The sequence below is a fragment of the Marmota marmota genome, unplaced genomic scaffold, assembly GCF_001458135.2.
Source record: "Marmota marmota marmota unplaced genomic scaffold, marMar, whole genome shotgun sequence".
Lineage (NCBI taxonomy): Eukaryota > Metazoa > Chordata > Mammalia > Rodentia > Sciuridae > Marmota > Marmota marmota.
The window spans coordinates 12232280-12244494 of NW_026000057.1; the positions used below are offsets into that span (position 1 = coordinate 12232280).

Sequence of the window (12215 nt, forward strand, 5' to 3'; positions counted from 1 at the left end):
ATGTTCTTATTATTCATACCCCACTGCCTGATGAATAGTTTCAGCGTATGTGTATGTACATGTACACATGTGTGTGTGTGTGTGTGTATGTGTGTGTGTGTGTGTGTATATATATATATATATATATATATATAGTGCTTATATGCAATGGAATTCTTCAGATCTTTGTGATCAGTTAGCCATAAGTCAAAGGAAAGCCTCTGGGATAACTCCTAGATTTCTAGCTTTGACACTTTGAAGAAGAAATATATTTGTTTTGGTGCCCTGTATTCATTGAAAGAGTTGAGATAAGATAAAGTAACAAGTAACAGGTTTGGAAGATAGAATGGCATTCAGTTTTTTTTTAATATTTATTTTTTAGTTTTAGGTGGACACAATATCTTTATTTTACATTTATGTGGTTCTGAGGATTGAACCCAGAGCCTCATGCATACTAGGGGAACACTCTACCACTGAGCCACAACCCCAGCCCTGGCATTCAGTTTTTGATATGTTGAATTTGAGATGCCTAATGATACCTAATTTTCAGCACATATCCATTAGGCTGTTTGGTAAATGAATCTTAGCTTAGGAAAGAAGGCTGGTCCCGAGAGAGTAACTTTAAGGAAATAAGATAGATGGCACATAGAAACTATGAAGTGCATGAGTTACTTTCCTGGAAAGCAACTTTAAAAGGAGAGTGTGCGTACATATATGCATGTGCATGGAGAGAGGAGAGATATGCTATGCCATCATTCATCGCTCAGAAAAATTTAGATATTATAAAAGTAGGAAGTACTTAAGAGTTCACAAAAGTTGGCTATGTCATTTTCTGAATATTTCATTTGCATGAAAGTCAATTTAGGGGTCTTCCTTGTTTTTCAGGGGACTTAAGGTAAAATTGTGGCAGAAAGTATAACAGAATAATTTTCTTGGCAGGAAAGGGTAGTGTTTGAGATCAAACAGACCTGGTTATGAATCTGTCTATGCCACTTTCTGGCTCTTATGATCTTGGGTAGTATAATTCTCTCGATCTGTTAAATGGAAATAATAGTTTTCTTTTAGTAAGGTTTATACTTGCCTCTAGTAGTTGTAGTGATCAGCAATAACATGTTGAAATTTCCTGATATTTATAGTACACCCACAGAATTAAACCAAACCTCTTATGATTTTATTATCAGATTATTATTCTGTTTCTGTCTGGTATCACAGTTTTGTTTTGAAGCCAATTATTCTTTGGATAATTGAATAATGGGATTTCAGGATATAGTTATTTGCAGATGCCTAGTGGTTTGAAAGGTTTCAATATATGCATAAAAATTTGTGGTTGAGTAGTATTTTTATTGTTTAAAGCCAAAAAATGAATCCTAAAGGCTTTTTTAAACATTGATTTATTCTTCATAAAAATTTGTGAGACTAGGAAGTATTATTTCTGCACATGATAGATGAGGAAGTTGAGATACACTGGAGCTAATAAATAACTTAAAATTATATAGTTAGTAAGTGAAAAGAAAGATTATGAGTCCAGGTAATACTAGGGAGGATGGCTGCAGGGACAGTTCAATGCTCTGGAGCAGATCCTTTGGTGATATCACCTCAATCCCATCCCACTTACTGTAGAGATGTGGATATTCTTCTGTAGCTATGTGTCTGTCATATCACACTCACTTCTTACTTTTGAGAAAATGAAATATGTTTCTGAAAAAAGCATGTCTGTGTCAACAGAGTTGGTGCAAAAAAAAAAGTAAGATGTACTGCTAGTCTCGTATTTATCAAAGCTAGCCTTTATTTGATATTGTGGAATTTTGGCAATCTTTTTACATACCTTGTCTTATTCAGTCTTAAAAGCAACCATGTTATAAGGTTATCCCATTTTTAAGTGAAGAGACTGAAGTGTGAAGAAGTTGAATAAATTGTCTAAGATTGCACAATAAGGAAACCTGAAATTGAGGTGCTGTGGCTCAGAATTTCATATTTTAAAATGCTTTGCGCCAGTGACTTTGTTTCCATTTATAATTAGGAAGGTTCTACTGGAAAGTGAAAAAGCTTTCACAGTGTATTCTTTCTCCATGCTGTGAATTTTAATTTTTGTATTTATTCATGATAACATTGAATGAGCAATATAAAATTAATTAATAAGCCACAGCATTGATATTAGGAAAAATCCTATAGAATATGGTAATTAAAGTACATTTTTAATGGTAAGTGAGTTCTCAGCTCTTTTGCCTTAGCTCCTGCCCACCTGTTTTATTTCTTAAGCTGCAGCTAGTAGGAAATTATAGTAGCTCTTGTTTTTGCTCAGATGACCAGAGGTTGTATTCTCTCATCTCTCTAGTAACTTCTAGTAGATAGGTTCAGGGACTGACTTGAATCTCTTATTCCAGTTATCAGGTTTTGGATTCTGGTGAAGCTGTTTGGGATTGCTGACAAAATGAGCAATATTGGCAGAATCTTACTTGTACTTGGTCACAGAAAGATGGAGTGGCCTATATAATAAAGTGATTTAAATCTTAGGCTATGAAGATTAACAATGATTATGTATTCTTTGATGGCAGTATGTTTTGTTTTCTTGCTCCTTTTGCTGTGTGTGTGTGTGTGTGTGTGTGTGGTGTTGGGGATTGAACACAGAACCTTATGTATGGGACGCAAGCGTTCTACCAACTGAGCTATGCCCGCAGCCCTTGTTTTATTTTTTCCTTCTCTCTCTTGTTCTTTTTTTTTCATCATTACTGGTTTTATTTCTTTATCTTTTTTCACTTTTTCTGTCCCTTCTAAAAATTAAAATATTATGAGACAGGCTTTTTGTCTCTGCTTTATTTACTCTTCAGTAATAAAAGAAGTTTCCAGTTTCTATTGCAGAACTAAAGGGAACAAACAGCAAAGAGTAATCACCCAACATGGCAGCCACAACTGTCATTGGTTTCTTGTACAAAGGAATGCTTCATAGATTATGGGTTCTATGACATAAATTTAAGCATTTTTAAATTTAACTTCATTTTAGGTATTACAGCCATGAATGAAGAAAATATAGATGGAACAAATGGATGTGGTAAAGTTCGAACTGGCACTCAGAATGAAGCAGCATTACTTGCTTTGATGGAAAAGACTGGTTACAACATGGTTCAAGAAAATGGGCAAAGGAAATTTGGTGGTCCACCTCCAGGTGGGGATTTGTTTATATTCTTTTAAATTAGATCTTTAGTCATTTAGATGATGTGTATATTTCTGCAAGTATCCCAAATAGTAGCTCTCTCCTTGTAACTGCTTTAAGACCTCACCAGTCATTTTAAGGGGAAGGGATAGACGCTGTGCTCGTCTTACTCCCCCACCTCCCACCTCCCTTTTCCCCCAGCTCTGCTCTTGGTTTGAGAAGCAGTTGAGAAAGAAGTCTGTATTGGTACAATGTGAAAAAGAGTACTTTTGGTATTAAAGTGGAAGTTGTTTGGGAGAGAATTTGAAAGCAATGAGTAGAAAATTGCTATTTATATAAGAAAATCAGATTCAAAAAGATATAGTATTTTATTTTCCTACCAGTGGGCAGTGCAGCTACTTTGTTCAGAGCCCTCCAGTTAGCTTTATTATATCTAAAGTTCTTGCTTCCAATGACCTCAGTGACTGTATCACTAAATCCTTTGCTTGACCCTCAAGCATGCTGTAGCCATATAGACCTTTATGCTATTTTGCTCTAACATCTAAAACTCCTGTTTTTTTCTTCTTCCTGAATGCTCTTCTCTGAGAGATTCCTCATGGCTCATTCCCTTATTTGTACTTAAACATCACAAGCTCAGAGCTTTACCATGTCACTTTATTGAATGCATCATCCCTTTCATGGCTTGCTTTTTCCTTCATAGCACTTACCATTCACTTATTGTCTTTCTTCTCTTTTGAATATCAGCCATTGTATCTCCAACACCTAGAATAGTGCTTGGCACATAAGAGGCTCACAGCAAGTTTGTTGAATGAATAAATGATTCAGTAATGAATAAATCTTTTTAAATTTTTTTTTTTTTGGTCTTTCAGGTTGGGAAGGTCCACCTCCACCAAGAGGCTGTGAAGTTTTTGTAGGAAAAATACCTCGTGATATGTATGAAGATGAGTTAGTTCCTGTATTTGAAAGAGCTGGAAAGATATATGAATTTCGACTTATGATGGAATTTAGTGGTGAAAATCGAGGTTATGCTTTTGTGATGTACACTACAAAAGAAGAAGCCCAGTTAGCCATCAGAATTCTTAATAATTATGAGATTAGACCAGGGAAGTTTATTGGTGTGTGTGTGAGCTTGGATAATTGCAGATTATTTATTGGAGCTATTCCTAAGGAAAAGAAGAAAGAAGAAATTTTGGATGAAATGAAGAAAGTTACTGAAGGAGTTGTAGATGTCATTGTCTATCCAAGTGCAACTGATAAGACCAAAAATCGTGGTTTTGCATTTGTTGAATATGAATCTCACAGAGCTGCTGCTATGGCTAGGAGAAAACTAATTCCAGGTAAACTGATCTTTTAAAGGTTATTTTTCCATATTAACTTTATTATTACAAATATGGAAAAATAACAGTACATCATAGATAATTATTAACAAAATATGTAATGCCGCTTAACAGGAATAAAGAATTCTTTGAGTAGGGGAAGTAAAATAAACGATTCTAAAAGACAAGAAATTATTCCTATAAAAATTTATCATGTTTATGATAATTATCAATTACTGAATTATATACTTTAGTTGAGGTGTTAATTATTAATAAAAATCCAAAGAGAATTAATTCTTCTAATGGAGACCTAGCTTTAAAGAATATTTGTCATATTTACTTAAATAAATTTCATTGTCAGGTGCTTGCCTGTAATCCAAGCTACTTGAGAGGCTGAGGTAGTAGGATCCCAAGTTTGAGGCCTTCTTGGTCAACTTAGCAAGACCCTGTCTCAAAATTTAAAAAGGTCTGGGGATATATCTAAGTGCTAAAGCATCCCTGTGTTCAGTTCCCAGTATCGGGTACAGAGGGGATTCCACTAAATTCTGATTATGTTTGCTTTAATAAAAAATTTTTATGTGAGTAGGAAATGAAGGCTTAACCAAATATAATGATATGTGCTTGAGTTTCTGCTTCTTTGAAGAAATAGTTTTACTTAATATTTAAAACTTTTGTTTTTTGTTCTGATTGTCTTCAAATTAATATAATTCTTTTATACAGGAACATTCCAACTATGGGGCCACACCATACAGGTAGATTGGGCTGATCCAGAGAAAGAAGTTGATGAGGAAACCATGCAGAGAGTTAAAGTTCTCTATGTAAGAAATTTAATGATATCAACTACAGAGGAAACTATTAAAGCAGAATTCAATAAATTCAAGCCTGGTGCAGTTGAACGAGTAAAGAAACTTAGAGATTATGCTTTTGTTCACTTTTTCAACCGAGAAGATGCAGTGGCTGCTATGTCTGTTATGAATGGAAAATGTATTGATGGAGCAAGTATTGAGGTAACACTGGCAAAACCAGTAAATAAAGAAAACACTTGGCGACAGCATCTTAATGGTCAGATTAGCCCCAATTCTGAAAACCTGATTGTGTATGCTAACAAAGAAGAGAGCCACCCAAAAACTCTAGGCAAGCCACCAACTCTTCCTGCTCGTCTTAATGGTCAGCATAGTCCAAGCCCCCCTGAAATTGAGAGATGCACCTACCCTTTTTTTCCTGGAACAAAGCTTACTCCAATTAGTATGTATTCTTTAAAATCCAATCATTTTAATTCTGCAGTAATGCATTTGGATTATTATTGCAACAAGAATAATTGGGCACCACCAGAATATTATTTATATTCAACAACCAGTCAGGATGGGAAAGTACTCTTGGTATATAAAATAGTTATTCCTGCTATTGCAAATGGATCCCAGAGTTACTTCATGCCAGACAAACTCTGTACTACATTAGAAGATGCGAAGGAACTGGCAGCCCAGTTTACATTACTTCATTTGGGTAAGTTTAAAAATATTTAAATAATATGGAATATGAAGTTAGGAATATAATGAAAGACTGTTTATAAATGTGTTTATTTTGAATTCTTAACATTAGTGCAGAGCATTTAGTATTAATTTTATCTGTTTTATGAATTCATGATAAACTGTTGAAAGTTGTCTCCTATATAATATTCCTTCATATAGCATTTTAAGCATTTCTTGCTTAGAAGAAAATTTGGTTTTGATTTAGACCCTTTTTCATTTACTTTATTATTTTTATAATGACAAATCCTAATTTGATAAAAATGTGTTAGTTACAGAATTTATGATGTAAACCAACTTATAATTCTGCCCCTACATCTTTGGTAAAGTCTACACGTGATCTTTTTGAGGTACAGGAGTAGGGAGTTCTTTGAGAGACATTTCATGTGGGTTATGTATTGAGCCAGCCTTATGCTCACCAATCTGGAAATTTGTCATTATTACTCATGAAAGGAAAAAAAAGCATCATTAAGAGGTGTAAATTACCATCCTCTCTTAATAATTTGTACATTTATAAAGTAAGTTTACAGTGTTTGAGGGATAATTAATAAGGCTATGGTGCTCATATAAAGATATTCTAACTAAATATTTGACATTTGTAAAGGAAGACATGTCACTCTGGTGTGTCCTACTTCTTTCATTTGTGTAATTTTTTAATGCATCTGTGGAATTCAATTGGTGATTCCTCTCCATCCAGAATAATATTTACTCTAAGAGTAGTGGTTTCTTGGTCAGCAATAAGAGAGAAAGATCTACTACTGAGGATTACAGTTTTTTCTTGATTATAATTGTCAAACTTTTAGCTTATATGGTTTCAGAACCATACTAATGAAGCTTTTCTCTATATAAAATTAGTATTCTCAAATTTACTCAAGAGAAGGAATCAAGAAGGAAAATATTATCATAATGGAAAAGTAATTTTTATACATTGTGAAACTTACCCATACTTTTGTTTTGAATATTTTCAGGAGAGTTTGGTTTGGATGTCTCATCAAAACTTTAGGGCTAAATATAGGAGTCTCCTTCAAAGAAACTTTTCAGTAGTGTCCTTCATTAATAGTTTGGAAATGTTAAGAATTTAATAGTCACACAAGATAAATTCTTAGATATTACTGTTTACACAAAATAGAAACGTTCTTTTTCTTTAAACAAAGATCATCTAAATTTATTAGGTGAATAGCAAATCATTCAAATTCTTAGACAAAAATAGGTTAAAATTTTTTTTGGAGTGGGGTATATAGGTAATTAGCTGCTGAGCAAGGATTTCCCTTGTGTCTGATCTACCATGGTAATGCTGACACATTTTAAAATTTTTGTCCCTATTCATTCCCTTACAAATTTACTTAAATGTCTAAGATTCTTGGAACACGGCAGGTTTTTACGTAGACATGGCTTGCCCATATGTTTATCCCATAAAGAAGATTAGATTTGGAGGATTTTCATCAACTTTTAACTTTCTTATTAGGATACTTTTAACTTGAGTCCTAGGGCCTTAGTTAACTGTTATTGACCTGGAGTTCCTAAGAAAACTCTTGCAGATATGTATTGCTAACTTGATATTGGTTAATTAATGATAACATTAGCTTTAAGAAATTAAATACTTAGAGGGTTACATGCAGTTTCCTTTTTATCAACCTTGTATCAAAGCTGCTGTTAATAAAAAGTTGAATGATTTTATTTTTTGTATTTACTCAGTGTATTCATTATCAGGGAGAAGAACTAATAAGTGTAAGCAAGATCCAGATATAAAAATATTTTAAAAATTAGATTAAATCCTAGGGCCTATTTGAGCACAATACCCAAGACCTAGGCCTTGACTAGAGACAGTAATAGAAAAATCCATATTAAACTTGAATAATAAATATAACTGAAGTTTGCTCAGGTAGAGATAGAAACTATTACATTTAGGCAAATGAAGAGTAGGAAAGAAAGAATTTAGGGAAGCAGAAAAGCCAGAGATCCAAGAAACTTCAATCCTAAAAAAAAAACAAAAACAAAAACCAAATATCAGGCCTTCAGAGGTCATTGAAGCAGAGTCAGGAGCTATGGACAGCCAGGAGGTTACATGTTACCACATAGTGGATTAGGAATAGATTGAATATTGCTTGAGCAGTGTTTTAGCTCACTTTTTTTTTCTTTTAAAAATATTGGAGCCTCTGATTACAACATTTAAAGTGTTGATCCTATTTTAGATGCACCTCCTGTAGAGTTTCATTGGGTAGTGCAGGGTGGAAATAAATTAATGGAAGTAGTATGTTTTTGGAGGGGAAGGGGTAGTGTATTTATATTCTGCTAAATGTTTCAAGGATTGAATTTTTCTGAAGTTTTACAAGGTTGTTATTGGCTCTTGGATTCTCTCAAATAGAATTCCTTATGTGTTAATCATCTTTTGGCTCCATTTAAAAAATAGAAACTAATTTTTTAGTTCATTTTTTAACTGCTATTTTAAGATATTTTCTTTGGATGTGATAATTTTTAAAAATTTTTGTCTGGATATTCTTCTGTGAATCCTTTCAGTTTCATTCTTTTTTCAGGTATTGTTATCTGATCTTACTTTAATTAGTTTTGCTATTGTATGTAATACAAATAATCATTTACCTTTTTATTTCAGATCATTTTGAAGGTATTTCTAATACCTTCTAATCCACATAATTTTGGAATTACCATCCCCATATTTTGAGTTTGAAAACTAAAAGAGGAAAAGAAAATTAAACTTTATGTACTTAAATGATCATCATTAATGTTATGAAAAACAGATATACCTTTTTAGAACTAACAAGAACTAAATGAATATTAGAAATATGGGAGTTTAATTCTGGTGACCATTTAGTGATCTTACCCGAATCCCAAAAGTTCTTGTTTTAAAGCATATAAACTTTTAGACTCAATCTCTGTCTCTCCTCCCAACCTCTCTCCCCCCTCCCTCCTCCTGTCCCCCCTCCCCTCCCCCACTTTCTCTCTTTCTCTCTCACATGTTCCTTCCAAAATGAGTTCTATTTTAAGCCAAATACCCTTAAATAGAAGTAAAGCTGAAAGCATATTTTTTGCTTCAAAATTATAAACTGTCTCCATTTTCATAATATCAGAGAATAACCTTCCTTTATGTCATCTGGAGATGATCACCTGTCCACCAGGATAAGAAATTGTGTATTTGCCTGGCTATTTTTTAGGAACCTGTAATAAATATCTTCAGTGAGTCTAATAGGTATAGACTTGAGGGTTAGGATGGATTGGTTCTGTACTAAATGTATAGTTTATAGAGACATCTCGGATCATTCAGTATCACTTTTAAATAAGTTTTTTTGTAATTTTGCATCTCTTTAGTAGTGGGTCAGAACGATCATGTGAGTAAGAATCCTGCTTTTCTTAAAAGATTAACTCTGTTTTGGATCTGGACCTTTCGGTAGTTACCACTGCTTTTCTCTGGAGGATTCTCTTGTAGGAGTGGAATAAACAAAATCAAGGAGATAAAGGAAAGTTCTGAGGAGTTAAAAAATTGAAATGTCCTGGAGAATACTTGGTGGAAGGGGAGAAGGAGTCTTCTTTGGGTTGATATGAATTTTCCTTATTAAATAATTTATTAACAGTAAGTATAGGCAAGGCATTCCTGCTTATTACTGTGTAATGCTCACTGATGGTAGTGGTTGTTTTTTCTTGACCACGTGAAACTTTAGTTTTTAAAAACAGGGATGAGAACCTCTCTATCACAAATTAGCTTGTGCTTTTGATTTAATTATACCTGATTTGTGTACTGTTGTTCTGGCCATGGTATGATGAAGTTTAACTAAAGAAGACATCTTTTTTGAATACCTCTTGTGAGATAAATGTGCTTTCTTAAGCACTTCAGAGATAAAGATAAATAAAACTTGTTTTTCTCTTAAGAAGTCATGGGCTAATGAAGGCAGCACAAATGTATGCATAGGCAATTTTGGTAGTATGAGGGAGGGGTTAGCTTTCTACCTGATCCAAGCTGTAAATCTTGAGAGAATATAATTAAAGAGAGGCACACAGCACCAGCAAACTTCTTTAAGAAAATAGTATTGTGGTGGGTTAGTGACTGGCAGTTGTATATAGTGTTTGCTTTGGAAATTTCAGTCAGATTTTAAGAATTAAAAAAGTTGAAAAGATGTGGATGTTAACTGAACTTCTATTAGTCCTTCTGTTTAAAACTTTCCAAGTATTGTTTTTAATACTACTGTGTTGGATGTACTTGGGGTTTCCTCGATGCATTTAGTTTTTCAAGATAAACCTATCCTGATTTCTGTGGACCACTTTATATATAAGTGTCATTTTTACTGTCTTCTATAGTTTTTTTTCTGTGTACAATTTTTGTCTGACTTGTATGTTGCTTATCATTTAATTTGAAACAGCATCAGCATACTCTTTATTTTTTCTAGTCATTTATTTGTTAAACTATTTAGTGTATGTATTTGTATTGTTTGCTATCAGTATCATTAAATTTAGTCTTTTATTTTCTGTTTTTACTTGTAACTTTCAAGAGTTATGAAATAGCAAGGTGAAAGTCATGTTGAAGTTTTCATCTTAAAAATAATTGGTGCTTTTTTCTTATGAACTATTATTATTTCCAGATTGATGGGCAGAAGTGCAAAAATAAAAAAAAATTAGATTTAAAATTTTGGCAATAAATTGTTTTGAAATAAAGAGAAACTTTTTCCCAGAGTTTTAAATTTTAATAAGTACTTTTAGTAGATATTTGAGTTAAATATAAAATGATGGTTACTTTAATTATAAGTAGAAGAAAATACTTTTAGAAAGCTATTCTTTCCAGTTTTAATTGCACCTCTGATGATGCTGTCTCAAACTGATACTTCAAAGAATAAAAATAATTTGACTTAAAAATCACCTAGTTAAGTGTTAGGTTTTGTATGATGACATATACTTGCTTTTTCGTTATTTTCTTCTGAATTAGTCAAAACCAAGATTTTTAAGATTCCTATAAAACAAATTTTACACATCTGTTTTCATATGATCAAATGGTGAGACCAAAATTCCATTAACTCAACTATGTGTCTTTGACCCTCCCAAGAGGGAACAGTCCTCATGAAAATGCATATATATATTCCTTTTGGCATTTTTTTCTCAAGACCTTTTGAATGATCATCTAGTATTATTCATAATTCTCATTAACACTTGTATTAATGGACCATAAATAATATAGAATGAGTTCTATAAGAGAAGCAGCTTAATAGAGTAATGAGTACTAAAATAAAAATATAAGAATCCGCAGTTTTAGCCACCAACAAAAGATGTGATCTAAGTTGGCAAATGAATTGGTCTTTGTGTGGACTTCAGAGCCTTTACCTCTAAAATGTGACAATTTTATTTGGTGAGCTCTAAGGAGTCTTTTGTCTCAAAAATTGGTGGTTTTGTTTAAAGTACATGTTCAAAAAATCACAAAAATGGTATTTTAATATATTTTCTGTTTGCCAAAATACATTTGAATTCAAGTAATTTAAAATCAAGAACTTTTTCTAATAATTAATTCTTCATCAGTTTATCATTCCTTTCATTGTAAAATTCAAAGCTTATTTTTGCCTTTTACATAGCAGAACAACTGGATATAATATTAAAAATTTAGTCAGCCAGCTGTTTTGTGTGATGACATGTACTTGCATTTTTATTATTTTCTTCTCTGAATTAGTCAAAAAACAAGATTTTAAGATTCTTAAGAAATAAGTTTATCACTTCAAAGTTTTTAAACTAGTTTTTAATTTTTTTAACAAGAGGATCAAGGAAAACAATGATGGTATTAAAACATATGACCAGTATTTGTTCCATAGTTATGTTTACTAGCTAAAATGATCAATTCTGATTTTATTTATTTTATAATAAATAAAATTAATAAATACTTATTTAATCATGCTTAATTCTTTACCCTATAATTTATTAATCTTTGGCTACTACATTCCTAAAATACTGTTCTAATACAATGAGTTTAACAGTAGCTATTGTTGTATTAATAAATTTAATGTCTCATTGTGTCATTTAATTCATGTTTTTAAAAATTGGTTTTAAAATTTTTCTCTCCTATCAAATGCATATAAGTTCCATTCTGAGATATCAGCAGCAGTTCATAATTTTTCCACATGGTGTCGCCTAAATATATTTTTTAATGTGGCTTTAAAAGGAATTTTAATGTTATATTGATTTTTAGCTCCTTTGTTGCTTACCTTCTTTTTTTTTGTTTTTGTTTTTGAATCAGGAAAATCTGTGTGAGAAGCT

At 32.4% G+C, this 12215-nt stretch overlaps 1 protein-coding gene across 1 annotated transcript in view; it reads left to right on the forward strand.

The window, feature by feature from the left end:
- Positions 1-2977: 2977 nt before the first annotated feature.
- Positions 2978-12215, forward strand: part of Rbm46 (RNA binding motif protein 46) — a 34080-nt gene continuing 24842 nt past the window's right edge. The window contains exons 1-3 of the mRNA XM_015484502.2: positions 2978-3142; positions 4000-4467; positions 5167-5949. Of these exons, the coding sequence (XP_015339988.1) occupies positions 2992-3142; positions 4000-4467; positions 5167-5949 (1402 nt within the window). The 5' untranslated portion in view covers positions 2978-2991. The remainder of the gene's footprint in view (positions 3143-3999; positions 4468-5166; positions 5950-12215) is intronic.